Genomic DNA, 15200 nt, shown 5'->3' with positions numbered 1-15200 from the left:
CGGCATTCCAGCACAGGCTGCTGACAAGGTGCCTATAGCAGCAGTGGTGTAGCTGTGGTGATCTGAGGACTTAAGCAAAGCAAGGTCTGTAGAGAGTAGTTTCCTTTATAGGCCTATGATAGGTAGGAAAAGTGGATGAGGCATTGGTGTCCTCTTTGGATCTAAAGCAGAAGTAGCAAACGCCAAAAAGCTGAAAATGGTTGCTCTGAGTTTGTATAAATTCTGTTGCTTAGTTGGGGCATGTGAGTCTTTGGAAGAGAGAGTTTAAGGAAGGTTTGAAGAGAACTAATGTGGCTGGCATATCAAGAAGGTTAAGGATTTGGTACTGGTCTGGAACACCTGGGAAGGAGTCACTGAAGACCAGTCTCCATGGACTAGTAGGAGGAGGAATCTGACTTGAGGAGGAGTTGATCATACTTGAATGTAACTGTGATTTAGATCTGTTGGAATAGCTGCATGGTAAATTACAGAACTGCAGATAGCGTACAAGTATTGTGATTATAAATGGTAGCTTTACTTTACGAACATCACTGAGTTGTTAGGCAAGTGTTGCCTAACAGACTGCCAGTAGATCTCAGGAAATAAACTTCTGTTGTTTGGTCTCCTGTTACTGCAGGAAAGTGCTTTTGCAGTCCAAGTGGGTTTTTCTCATTCTGTGTTAAATACTTACTGTATTTTCTGTGTCTGAGGTAGGAGAGCTTGGAGTGGTAACGTGCAGCTGCCACACATTTTAACTACTTAAAGCATCCCCTATATTATGGGGATAATATATAATATATATAATGGTTAGTTTTGGAAGCAACACAGGAATCATAACAGAAGTATAACGAAGTGCTTCATTTCATGCCTGATGTGCAGTGAAGCATGTGTAAATGGCAGAAGACCTCAGACACAAGCATCAGGCAGTTTTAAACAAGGTCCTAGTACCTAATTGAAATGAGTTGCTGTATCAAAATAAGCCATTTAGCACAGAAACCCTAAGCTCTTTAATTGTGTAGCTGGCTGAAAGCTAAGTGCACCGATGTCCTCACGTGTCAACAGAGCTGATAAATTTACTGCAATGTTTGTCCAAAAGTCCTTATACTTTTGTTGAGTTAAACATCCTGGTTGTTTTTCTTGTTTGGATTATTCAGTTGCCTATGTCCCTTGTTGAGTCCAGTTGGGTAGGCCTGCTCTGACTGGTGGTGCTCAGCTCAGCTGTCTTGGCCGTTTTCTTTCAGGTGGGACTGGAGGAAGAGGCATTCTGATTGTAGGTAGAATACAAGCACAGGAGCAAGGAAAGTTTCATTTCAGTCTTGTTTTTCCGTAAGGAGCTGGAAAGCAACACTAAGGGAAGTAGAGGATTGTGTGCATAACCAATCCCGAGAGCAAAGAGTAAACCTGAGGGCATACCTGATAGGATGAAAGGTCAACCTGACCTAGGATAGTGTCTCCAGTGTCGCCAACAGCAAGCTGGAAATAGTAGAAAGCAGCACAAAGTGTCATTCCTTTCCAGCCTGTGGCAATTTGCAGCTTATGTTGTCTTTGGGTGGTAAATGCTAATCCTCAGTAGAAATTGCAAGACCCTCCTATCCCTACATTGAGCCTTTCCAGCCTGAGGTGGATTTTTTGTTTCTTTTACAGCTCTATAAGGAAAACCTTGTTCAGGAATATGAATACCTGCATCATGCAGAGCAGGAGCAGTGGGTCCATCCCCAAGAAACGTCCATATTTGTGAACATTTTGATACTCTGAGAGGCTCTTCATGCTACCCATGTAGTAGAATGTTATGAAATCAGGTGTTACATTCTGGAAAAGAACTAAACAGTCCATAGTGTGTTCTCAAGCTCAGTTTATATTTCTGTAAGTGGATGTTAGTAACATATATTAGTATAGTTTTTTAATTGGATAATGAAATATGGAAAGCAAATTTGAAAGTTCCTTAAAGTGTATCAAAAGTGAAAATTGATGAAATGTTTTGAAATTAACAATTCCAAAATTGAGGTTCTGCTTAAAAAAGACAAATTAATCTGACAAAAAGAGAAACAGCACTTGCAGAGCAAGGGCACCGGGCAAAGGTCTTTTACTGATAAATCACTCAACTAAAAGTGGCAAGGTACCATTTGCAGCTCAAATTAAGAGACTGCTGAGAATTGTAGAAAAGTCATTACTTACAAGGTCACTCTACAAATTTAAAGCAAAAAATATAATGACAAACCAAATGTAAGTATGGAGTAGTCTAAGCAATGGAAAGAAGCAATTGTGAACTTTTCATTGGCATCTGGAGTGGCACTTCAGCAGGTCAGAGATTTTGTTGAGTCTTTTTAGAGTCTGCACTAGAGGCTAGTAAACTAGACTGTTAATTAAAAAAAACTCAGTAATTCTGGTATCAATAAAACTGTGCACAGCTGGCCATTTACTAATTAATCTACATACTTTAACTTCTTTATGAAAGAGGAAGGAATTGTGACCTTTGGGATCAACCTGTGAGATGAACCTCCTTGGGATCAGGAGCAGTTAACTGGGCAGGCTGCTCCAGAGCAGAGCATCCTGAAAGCTGGTGGTGCTCAGGCTGGCAAGAAATTACTACCAAGGGACCTTGACGCTAGTGCTGTCAGACTTTCTAGATATCAGATATTCCCATTTGGTCAGATGAAGAGGACATAAGAGCATGGAAACCTTGATGGAGCTGATGGAATCAGAGTTAGGAATTGCAGGTTTAGGGATATCTAGTCTCCTAATGGTCCTTCCGCTTGTTAGTAAATGTGTTCTGACAATAAAGCAGGAACCCCAAAATACCATTCCATGGCAGTTCCAAATAAACTGACAGGCCAAGCTACTGAGACTTTTGTTTTGTAGACTTCATGCCACTGAGCTACAAAGAGTCTGGGCATCTCTGGACTTCTGGAGCCTCATGTTCTTGGTCATCATTATTCTGCTACATCGGCTGAGGCATCTGAAATCTAGAAGCTTGCCTTCTTGTTGGGTTGCCTAGGAGTCCTGCTGGTAAGGAGGGAGGGAACTAGGCACGTTGTAAAACCTTTCTGCTGTAATGCTGCCTGGTTTCATCAAAATCAAATAATCTCTCAGGTATTTTAGTCTTGGTGAGTTGTCAGTCTCTGATTGAGACCCATCCTGCCTTTGAATTTTCACCTGGCTCTTCATTAAAGGAACCTGTTTCCAAGACACTAGCTCATAACCTTAGCACAGATATAAATATTTCATTATAAAAGTACAGGAAACACATTTCCCATTTATAATTGGATGCAAATTTCCATTCCTACATGGACATGCTGAGTTGTTCTGGTATAGAGCTTTCAAAGCCATAATTGATCTGTGGTATAGATTTGAATAAGTATCAGTATTTTTATAGATTCATACTCTGACATATATTTGGATATATCTGGGTAGGGCTGATAAGGAGGCACATTTGAGGACAGGAAGAAGATCTGCAGTAGATAGTTATGTGTCAATAAGTATTATATTGGGCATTTATTTTCCTGGTATATTTTGTGTCCTAATTTATTTACATCATTATGAACATGTATGTAAGCATATGTGCTCAATTTCAAATTGTTTAAATATTTTTGTTGAGCAAATCGTAATGGGGCTATAGTGAAGAGTGTAAACCTGAAAGCAGTATATATTTTATTTCCATTTTTTGAGAGAGAAATTTAGAGTAAACAGCCTTAGCACATATTTTTTGTTGTTGTTGCTTTTAAATTGCTTCTTTAAAAAAAAAAATCTTCCTTTTTTCATCTTCAGTGATTATTAGTCTTTACTAACAGATAGAGATTTCTTTACTGTGTTATGAAACAGTTGTAATGTGTATATGTTTGAATTTGGAGGAAAAAACATCCGTCTTCATCTTGGAAAAAGCAATGACTATCTGCCTCATTAAAGCCAACATAAAAATTTTATATCAGTGATAAAATGGGGCACAGAAGAACACTAGACGGTCAGAACAGCAACCACCTACCTTAAGTCTGCTGGGAGTTAGATTTGAAAGGGCTTTATGTCTTGTATATTGAATTTCTGGGTTTCCTCTGACATAAATTGGTCTTGTCTTTAAAACCTGAAGTCAAAGCCTGATTGTATGAACTCACTATGTAACTAATGGCAGAAAATCATAACCCAAAGGTAAAAAGTTTTAAAATATTTGTTATTTAACTTTTCAACCTAAAATACAAGCTTCAGAAAAGCTATGGAAAATAATAATTTTAAATTATTTAGACTGTTATGAGTAAGTATAACCTCTGACATTTGGCATGACATGAAATCCAGCAGCCTTTATTATGCTGAATGCCAACTGGAGGACGCAGTTGTGCATACCCAATAAAGCCCGAGGAGCAGCTGAGCTAACAGCCGTGTAGACAGACTCCACAATCAATAATCAAATTTCTTCAGTTTTTTTCTGGGCTCCTGGATGGGGTAGGAGGAATAAATAAGTTACCTTCTGCTTCCCAGTTGACTCGTTACTGATACCCAACACCATATGAGGTTATGTGGAGTTGTCTGTAGAGTGGGCCCCATAGGACAGAACAGACGATGCACAGTTCAGTTCTGTTGTTCGTCTCGTGCATCGATTTTTGGGAGGACATGGAGGGAAACGATGGGACGTCCAGGCACCGTCCTGTCCTCTGCTGGCAACACCATAAAGGTGACACTCACTGCAGTATCTAATTGTCGTTCCTCTGCATTCCTGTGTCATGCTGATGTTCTGGCTGGTGTTGGGTACTTCACCACATTTCGTCTTGAAGTAAAACCTAAAAAGAATTAATCTAGAGAAACCTTGAATCTTGAAATTTTCCAAAGAGAATTGTTGCCTAAAAACCACTTTATTGTGTTACATTTTGCATATGGTGTTCACATTGAATATAATTTGCCCCTCAGTTCAAGAAGGACAGGGAACTGCTGGAGAGAGTCCAGCGTAGGGCTACAAAGAGGATTAAGGGAGTGGAGCATCTCCCTTATGAGGAGCGGCTGAGGGAGCTGGGTCTCTTTAGTTTGCAGAAGAGGAGACTGAGGGGAGACCTCATTCATGTTTATAAATATTTAAAGGGTGAGTGTCACGAGGATGGAGCCAGGCTCTTCTCGGTGACAAACAATGACAGGACAAGGGGTAATGGACACAAGCTGGAACACAGGAGGTTCCACTTCAATTTGAGAAGAAACTTCTTCTCAGTGAGGGTGACAGAGCACTGGAACAGGCTGCCCAGAGAGGTTGTGGAGTCTCCTTCTCTGGAGACATTCAAAACCCGCCTGGACGCCTTCCTGTGCAACCTCATCTAGGTGTTCCTGCTCCGGCAGGGGGATTGGACTAGATGATCTTTTGAGGTCCCTTCCAATCCCTAATGTTCTGTGATTCTGTGATTCTGTGATAGTTGACTTAAAAATCTGCTGTTGCACTTGATAGCACGTAGTATTTGGAAACGGCTGCTTTCTATGCCAGGATGCCGTGTGGGACGTGCTAGCATTCTTGGTCTTTTTAGAAATTCATGTTCTTAACAGGTACTTTGATATACAACATAATTTGAGCGGAAGGTGTTCTGCAATTTGAAAATCATATACAGCATCCTGTTTGATGTCATAGGTTTCTTTTCACTAGAAGATACTATAATTTTTTAGTTATTTTTAATATTATTATTACATATGGAAAAAAATGTTATAAAAATATTCTTATTCATCTGCAGTCTTCTGTTCCTGTCAGCTGTTTTGCTTACTGCCTATTGCTGTCCTAATAATGATTAAAAAATGTAACTGTCTTGCTAATGTAATATCGGAATTGTCCTTTCCTTTCATAATTGATAATTGCGGAGTTACAATTTTCTTGTTTATCTTTGCAAGAGAAGAAATGTTTACTACAGTTAGATAATATATGATTGACATCTACCTGAAAGTTTAGTTTCATCTGCACTGAAAAAAATGGTTTTTTGCAACTTACATCTCTGTTAAAAGCTGATTTAATGCAGCTTTCCTAATACTAAAAAAAGCTGTTCAAACCTGAATTTGGCCTATTAGTTAAGCAAGATGAAGGTCTACTTAAAATAAATTTATTTACTAAAAAGTAGACAATGGAAATTCTGCAGTAATTCAGTAATTTTGAAAGAACACAACAAAAAAGAGCACAAATTTCTGAAACTTGGGAGAAGCAGGAAAATGCAAATGAATACATTGTTTTTAACACTTTCCCAGTCCTCTTTTTTGCCAACTACCATACTAATTGATCTTATTATAACTCTTTTAGAAGCATCATAGTAAGAAAAGTTGGAATGACTAGATTTTAAGCATGTACTTTTAGACTTTTTAAATCCATATAATCTGCTTTACTGATTTAGTTTCTTGGGACTTTGTTATACACCTTTACTTTTTCTTATAATGATATAGTAGTTTAAGTGGGTTATTTCTTCATTCACTAAGTCATTGTTTTGATAAAGGTGCACACTCAGAAAGAATTATTCCCTTGGTTTTGTTGTTGAAGAAATATATGTTGAAGCTATTTTGGTCACCTTAATTACACATTTCCAGCTGGTACATTTCAAAGTTTAATATTAATTTAAATTTTCCAGACTTACTCCATGTTTTACAGTTTCTCATTCTCCTGTTTTCAGCTCCTAAAATTATTCCTTAGAATATATCAGAGGCTTTACTGGTGAGAGTGTATCTCTGAGTCCGAGATGGCTTCTGGGAGAGATAAGCACCTGAGTAACCACAGTAGCAGTGGTCTTGAGCATTTGCAAGATCTGGAAAGCTTGTGCCAGAAGCTTTCAGATAACCTGCACTACATGAAGGGTTTTGGAAAACTTGTATAGCTCATATGCCCAAATCTCACTCAGATTGTTCTCGGGGGCAGGTTTTAGACGATCACCTAAGTGAAGTATCTGTAGGGCACTTGGTGGCGCTTGGGCTCTCAGTAGTCTGTGGGCATGTCGTCAGCGAAGTCTGGAGAACAGTTTTACTGTCTCGTCACTTGTGCAACTTGCATGGTTGCACCAAGGAAACTTTGCCTAAACATAAGCATCTCTTGGTCTTTGAGACTACCAAGGAAAATGAAGATACCTGTATGGAGCTGGCAAGTGTGATGCTCACTGTGAGAGCACTGCACACTCTGCGGTGGCAGGTGAAGGGCAGGTGTTAACGAGGTTTCAATCACAATGAGAAAAACTTATCTATGCAGTTTGCGGATAAGCAGGCACTTCTTTATTGCAGCACTGGGGAACACAGAGGGTAGCTCCTCTAGTTGTGCTCTGATGCTCATACATTTTCACAGCCTATTTATGCATTTTCTAACAAAGCAAAATCATATGAGCATGCATAACATGATCACCTTTTCATTTGCCCTTTATCTTGATTAGTTCCCCACTATCACGCCATATAAGACATTGAATTACCCCTATGTGATTTTGACATAGAGAAAGAAAAGTTAAGGCCTATTCTTCTTATACCCTTTCCAAGCACCTGTATACGCATATCCCGCAGTCCCTTCTTAACTTTGTAGACGTCAAAGTATTCTTTTAACTCTACAGCTGAAACAAATACCTACTTTAATCAGCCAGAATTTTCTCGTGACTACAACACAGGTAGGATATTTTTGGCACTAGATGCCTGCATGTGAATTGGGTTCATTGACTTATTGACTCTGTCTATCAAATATAACGGGAACTCAGACACAGTTTCCACATGGAGACACATGATATCATGATCTCAGAGTGACTCCCACATCCGTTTGTGCCCAAATCCTATTTCGGTTATCAGGTATGATGTATGAGTCTTCCTTTTCAACCCCAATCTGTCTTTTTTTAATTAAAATTAATTCCATTCACTCCTACAGCCTAATCAGGTGTCACAGGGAGATTTGCAACTGGGCCACCAAAATATGGTACAGAAGAAGACGAAGGCAATCCATATTAGTTTTTGGGCAGTTTCTGTTATCTTGTCTCCAATACTGACAACTTAACTATGTGTATCCCAAGATTGATTAGGAGATGCTGTTGTTTTTGACATGTAGAAATGAATGAAGTGTTGCTTAAGTATGTATTTCTTTGTCTTCCAGTTATTGTAATGGATGTATGTTAGATCCAGACTGTGGTCTCTGCTACAAATTGAATATGTCAGGTGTTGTTGAGTCGTCTTGCATTCCTGTTGATAAGGATTCTACAATGAAAGCAGCGTGGGGCAGGTATGTCACTTTTCAAGATTTTCTGGTCTTGTGCTCTACTAAAGGTGTACTTTATGCTATTGGGAACACTTCTGCTTTTACATAAAATGTTACTCTCAGGATTTTCTGGAAGAAAAAAAATAACTTGTCATTTTCAAAAATAGGCGCTTTCATTCTAACAACCATTCCAAATAAACCTTGACCCAGATGTGTGCAGCCAGTTCGCTGTAGTCTTCCACTTAGAAAGTATGGCAAAAGTACACTAGGAAGCACAAAAATCACTTTTCCCTGATGTCTTCATTCAGTTGAGGGACATATTCCCTACGCATACACTTAAAGCCCTCTGAATTAATTTTCTTTTAAAATGTTTTAATTAAACCACACTTCTAATATTAGCCTACTAAAGAAACCAAGTTTGTCAGCTGAATAATCTAAAAAGATAAAAATTGGAAAAGCTCAGGTTGTCAAAAGCATGGTTTGTGGCCACACTTCTGTGTTCCTGCACTTCAAAGTGTTGTCATGCCATACATTGCTCTTGGGGTGTGAAAACGTGCATGTTCATAGAGAAGTCCCAATGCAACTGCACAATACATCACAATACATCTTTTTCTTCAGCGGCACAAAGATTCCCTGTGAAGTCACAACAATCTTCAAGGTTTTTTAAGTATTGGCTGTTCTTAAGGAACGGCTTTATGAGTTAGTTGGAAGAATGTCCTGTAAGGGCTTTATCAATACTTTAATAATGATCAGGGCTTCAATTAGAGTTTAGAATGGCTCAGTGCCACTGGGGAATTATATAGTTACTGCTGATAAAATGTGTAATTGCTGCTGATAAAACCTCCTTGCCATAACTCATCTGTGCCACCCACACACCATAAACATCCTTGGGAAATATGCAAAGGTTTGTGTCGTAGGGCTTTTTTCCTTTCAGCTTTCATGTATATTTCTCAAAAGTTACAACCAAGTGCTTTAGTGACAGCGAGTCATATTGCACAAGGTTGGAAGGTATGCAAGTATCTACGAAGTGTAAAATCATTAATTTAAAATTACTCTAAAATTGCCCGTATTTTTATTTCAGTACTGTTAGTATGTTATGCCTTGTAATTCATTCCAGATGCAGAAAATGGTAGCTTACATTCCTTATAATCCTAATTTAAAAGCACTGTGATCATTTTGGAGCTCTTGCTGTTTATTAATAAATAACTGTGAAAATACAAAATGTCATCCTCTTGCTTGTTCTGTGACTGTCTTCAGTGGCATATACAACATACCTTGTGTGTTACCTAATATCCTGATGTGCTCACCAGCACTTGGACCCTTACACTCATATTTGTAAGGTAACAGATCTCTCTTTGTATTCCCAGTCAACATTCATTTCATGTATACTGTAGTTTTAAGTACCGTGTCTGTAGTTAGCAAAATCGTACTGGCACGCAGGAAAACATAAATGGAAACAGACTTGTTACAAATAGTTGATAGATAAAATCAAACTATTTTTAGGGGGCATTATTGTATAATGTAGTAAGTGTGGGCATCAGTAACCCTTTTATATTTGTGATTGACTCTCACGTAGGACTCCTTGCTGTACAGCCTATTAGAGCAAATTAGATAGGAAAGACAAAATATTTCCTTCCCATATTGCAAAATACAGTATTTCTATATTGTGCAATAATTCCATAGCATAAGGAACCTGTTCAAAATCTTTCAAGAGAAAGCAAAATAATTTTCAATTTGTTATATTGATAGTCACTAGAGTGAAAATCCTGCCTTAAGAAGGAAAACCAATGAAATAGCCACATTTCTTTTTCCAAAGATTGTGTGTTCATCCCCATTTTTAGTGTTTATTTCATAAATTTCTAATCTTGTCTCCACCTGGTCTTGTGTAATCAGGCACTTTTCTAAAATCCAGTCCTTCAAGTTGTGAAATGTCAGGTGGCAGCTTCTGTGCCTTCCAGGCCCTGTGGAACGGGCACCTCTTCCTCCTCCTCACAGATGTGTATTTCTGCATACTGGTCCAGAAGGAATCCCCATAGATTTTGGCTTCCAAGAGTACACATTCACATATCCTCCCAACTCTCCTTCCTCAAATCCTGAGTCTGCTTTACAGCAAAATTGCTCACCCAAAGTCATAGGATTTTCTCTCCAAGTGAGAGAGTTGCTGCAGTGCAGGCGGTGCAGTTACATCCCCAGTTGTGTCTCAGAGCTGTGGGGATCATCTTGTGTCTTCCTGGCAGCATGGGGAGAACAAGTGCCTCAGACAAACAGCACAGGTAGAGAAATTACGTCCTTGCTGATGCTTGAAATTGCACAAAGTTACTTTGTCAAAAGCTAGATATACAGTGGCAATTATTTTAAAAATACATGGCATTTTTATGCTCAGAAACTGGTTTAATAATTTGAAAGGTGATTCTGTGATCCACGGACAACTGATAACTGTAATTATCAGATGCAGCCTCTTTGTAACTCCTGCGTATTCTGATGGCGTCATGCCATCCAGTATTGGTTCAATGGGTTTAAATGGCTTAAAACCTCCAGTTACCTTGGCCTCATATGGCCAATTTATTTTGCCATTCATTTTGCTCAGGAAAGAAGGAAGACCTGAGCTTTTTCTTTAGGATTCATTGAACTTCGGTTTGCCCGAGTCTTAGCAAAAGCAGCAGCTCTGGCCAAGCCTGATGCAGGAAGTTCAGAGAAATGGCTTCTGCTGAGCTCGAACTGAGGTGCCATGCAGAGCGTTTCACTGCTGCTGCGGTCACATCTTGTTTATGAGTTTCCTGCTGGAGAGCTGGAAGCTGCAGCCATGGAGAGGTGCCTACAGTCACATCACACGATGTGCACACAGCCACAGAGCTCTGCAGCCGTCTTAACCCCAGCCATCCTGACATTCGCTCAGGGGCTTATCTGTTCCTGTTGTGTAATCTCCTAGCAAGGTGAGGGGTGCTTAGAGGCACCAACAGAGGAGACCTTGTCGTGTTTTTTTAAAGCTCTCTGCAGCCACGCAAGCTGACATACAAAACACTCCTTTTTATGTATTTATAGCTTTGCAGTGTTCTTCACAGTTGATCCCAAGGTACTTTGATAACACTGACGTAGCAGGCAATGTTTTGGCTGTTATCGTAAAATATTGTAATGTATTTTTATTTGCAAGAAGTTTCCCCAGTGCAGCCTGGTGTACTAGGCACCATCTCCACTTTTATTGTTAACTGTATTTATTCCATGACGGTGTGTTCTGCATTGAGAAGTTCTGGGGAGGGGATGTAAGAGAGCAGAGATTTCAGTCTCCTGCGGCTGACAGCAAGGCTGTTTGTGTTGCTGTGGTTGTCATAGAAACCGGGGGAGACAATTAGAGCATCCAAATGTTTTTCAAGAAGAATATAGCATTTTGGTTCTTTTGAATATAGGGAGCTCTGTGGTCAGCAGTGGCCCTGGGGGAGGGAGACCGCGTAAGAATAAATCTGACCACGTCCAAGTCAGGCCTTGAAGCAGCACAGATAATGCGCAACACGTACACTTGTAGGATCATAAATGTGAGACAAAGAATGGGGATTTTATATTTATTTAATCAGTTACATAAGCCTGACTCTGCTATTGGATAACACAGAGGAGCATCTTGCCCAGGGCACCAGCACAGTCAGGTGCTTTGCAGCCCTTGGTACTACTGAACCCGTTAACAAAACAACTGCTGACGTGCGAACCTTGTTGCCTCCAGTTCTGCCCAGGGATATATAATGACTGGTTTCAAGACACTGAGCAAGAATATTCTTAAATTATTCACTTTGTACTGAAAAAAAAGAGCTATGTCTTCTCTCTGTGTGATGTTCTGGGTTCTGTGTTGGGACTCTTCTCCAAGATTTAGGAAAGTTTTGCATTTAGCAGTAGCACAGAAAGGCTCGCAGGTATGTTCTCTTCATGAGCATCGAATTATAAAATCCCCACAAAGTTGATAAAAAGCATTATCTTGCTTTTACAGGGGGGAATGCAAAGGGAAAGTTCCAATATGAAGCTCAGGCGGCACAGCAGAGGTCACGGGCAGAGTCCATCTCTCAGCTAGGACTGAATGTGGAGGAGATTGCTTTCAGAGCACAAATCGAAATGTAGTTTTTCCCCCACAATTGCAATTACTCCCACAGTACTCTCGGAAGCCTTCTGTCCGTGTAATTGCAATAACCCTAAAGGCCAGCCAAGTATGCTCTAGAAGTAACTTTAAATTGCATTAATATTCTTACAGTTGAAATAATAACCACGCAAGGAAAGGAGGTACTAATAGTGCCTTGACATGACATTAACCTTGACATGAATGTGTTGTCAAGACCACAGCAGGCCCACAGCTGTGAGCTAAAAGGCTCTCTTGAGTGACTCTTAAGCAGTCTCCCTCTGGAGAGAACCATGTTGACCTTATACAGTAAACAATTATAAAGAAATAATAACATCATCTGCAGATCAGAGGCAAGCCTAGATGCCATCCTGTCCACAAAATTAGCTGGCAGGTCTCCACAGTCCCTGAAGGAGCATGATTGGGAACAGAAATCTATAAAGGGAGAGGAGCTGAGTGATTTGCTTTCTTCAACAATTTTTATTAACTTAGAGGAACATCTCCCTGCCACAGGAGTTTAATGCTTCATGGAGAATCCTGCTTTTGTAACTATAAAGAAGCATTCCCCTCTTGAAGGGCAGTCAGTGCAAAGGCAAGTGAAAGGAGAGCTCTGCATTTGGGAAGCTCTTCATTTTCCTCTGGTCAGTGGTCTCCTGAGCTCCTTCCTTCCATGTAAAATTAATGGCATGTTTACAGATGCTCAGCAGTGCTGTTACGTGTTGCTATGTGCCTGTTGCTTGCTGAGGAGTTTGACTGTATCTCAGAAACCTGCTCTGGGGAAAATTTGGTTTGAAGTACCCAGGCCATGTGAGGAAGCAGGTCAGGCAGGCAGTCAGATGCTGCTTCCCAGTCTCAGGAGAGTTTCTAACACAGGAATGTGCCCAACAACCTCAGAATTGAAGCCTGGACGCTAACTAGATTCTAGTAGTTGAAAAAAAAACCCGTAAGAGTTCATTAGCTGGATTCTCAGACAGCAGCCTGGTTTATGTCCGAGGGGGATGTGCCAGTGCCTGTCACAGCCTCGGGAGTGTTCTAGGGAGCTTTACATCCATACAGTGCTGACCGTTGTCTAATGCATAGCAGATGAGGGTGTTAATATGATTAGAATACCTTTTCTTGCACTCTAATGCAACATCAGATTCATCTAGAAATGTCAGGTTCCTTTTGCCACTTGCAAGTACAGACAGACGTAAATACATTCATTACACTTGTTTTGCTAGTCACTGTCTTCATGCTTTTGCAATGTGACAAGTACATTTGTAAAAGTTGCTGTGACTGCTTTACTAATGCCAAAAAATGTATGTGTGTATTCACACATTTAAAGACTGGGAATCTGTTTTCAGTACAGACCTTTCCTTCCAGGAATGAAGTACTTTTCTGTCCGTGAGTAGACATAGCTTGTTTAGTCAGGCAGGAAGCACTGGTACAAGATTTTAGTGCTGAAATAATGATTTGGATTCTTTCTACAAGGACCTGCATTGAAAAGTGCTTCTAAGTTGAGCAGCAATGAGAGGAGAAACTACTGTTTCTCTTAGTAGGTCTTCAGATCTGTAGATGGAGGTTATATATAAGATAATGGTTCTCCCATTTGTGAAGTAGAAATGTAGAAGAGGGAGTAAATAATTCAGGAAAGTAGAGGATCTAAAGAATATTTACATCTGCATATGTACCAGCAGCACCCAGAAGAGCTGTGATTATAACCAGTAGTCTTTAGGGAAATTTCTTTCTGAACAATATGGTAAATATTTACTACATTGAAATATTAATCACTGAAGTAGGAACTAGAATACACATCTGCCCTGTCCGCTCTGACATAATTTAGGAAAGAAAACCCAAATATTTGCTGTTTCAATTATAATTCAGTACTGATTAAGTTCCCTATTTCCAGTAAGGTTGGAAACCTGGAGTAGCTGAGGGGCAGGACACAATGCTATTTGTCCTATTTGATTACGAGTACATACTTCAGCGTAATGATATCTAATGCACTATAGTGAAGTATGCAAAAACAGAAATAAAAAAAAGATCTGATGCTGATTACAGACTTCGTCAGCCTGAAATCTAAGGCACAGTGTCTTTTCTGGGAGGAGGATATTAGACACTGCAATCTCTGTCTAACTGTTGCAAATACCTGTGTGATTCTGGAGAGCTGGGGAGGTAGAAGAGGAACTTAAGAAATCTTGTGTGCATATTTTAATGTTATCTCTGCTAGCTGGTAAGAGCAAATAGGAAGAATAGAAAAGTGCTACAGAATATTGTATCCTCAGAGATGAAGCCTGTGTTCTTGGTGATGCGGGAGTAGGTAGCAAAATAAGTGCAATTTTAATGTACCGATCCTTTCAGCCAGTCTTCTCGCTTAAATCTTTGAGGCTGAAGGTTTTTAAGTTCTTTTAAAAGGAAATCATTACATGGTGGATCAGATAACCATGATCTATTTAACCATTTTAAGATGTGGTAAAATTCTAGATATGGACTTAAATAATTTAAATTGAGGATGGAATTTTGTTGTAACGTAAACAGAAGATACAATTTCTTCATACTCATTTTCAAGGGAAAGAAAACCCATTTTGTATCATTTTATTTTTGACTGAATCTAATGCCTGAACAATTGAGGTCCTTTGTATATGTTATCTGCATTTTAGGCCTAAAATAATGAGCAGACCAACTTAATAACCTAAACTGAAACTATTTACGTTCCTTTAGGGTAATTACTTAGGAATTACTATTAATAGATCTAACTCATTATATCTACGCAACCAGCGGCAAATTCTGGATGCTTGAAAGGAAGGACATCATATACTCCTAGTCAGTCCTGTTATGAAGTAAATGTATTCTGACTCTGGAAACATTTATATGCTGAAGCCAGAATTTATTTGTTGGAGAAACCCAGCACAAATTAGGATTTTAAAGCGGATCTGGTTAGTTTGAAACGTTGTTTATATGTTTTTTCTCTACCTGTTCGTTTGTATTGCA

At 39.5% G+C, this 15200-nt stretch overlaps 1 protein-coding gene across 1 annotated transcript in view; it reads left to right on the top strand.

Annotated features, from left to right (window-relative positions):
- Positions 1-15200, top strand: part of LOC104542801 (proton myo-inositol cotransporter-like) — a gene marked incomplete at its 5' end in the record, with an annotated part of 41592 nt that overhangs the window by 9998 nt on the left and 16394 nt on the right. Inside the window, one exon of the mRNA XM_010187237.1 lies at positions 8033-8158. Coding sequence (XP_010185539.1) covers positions 8033-8158 — 126 coding nt within the window. The remainder of the gene's footprint in view (positions 1-8032; positions 8159-15200) is intronic.

This window comes from Mesitornis unicolor, unplaced genomic scaffold, assembly GCF_000695765.1.
Source record: "Mesitornis unicolor isolate BGI_N332 unplaced genomic scaffold, ASM69576v1 scaffold3896, whole genome shotgun sequence".
Classification (NCBI taxonomy): Eukaryota; Metazoa; Chordata; class Aves; order Mesitornithiformes; family Mesitornithidae; genus Mesitornis; species Mesitornis unicolor.
Note: the sequence above shows the minus strand (reverse complement) of the source record. Positions and strands in the feature narration are given on the sequence as shown.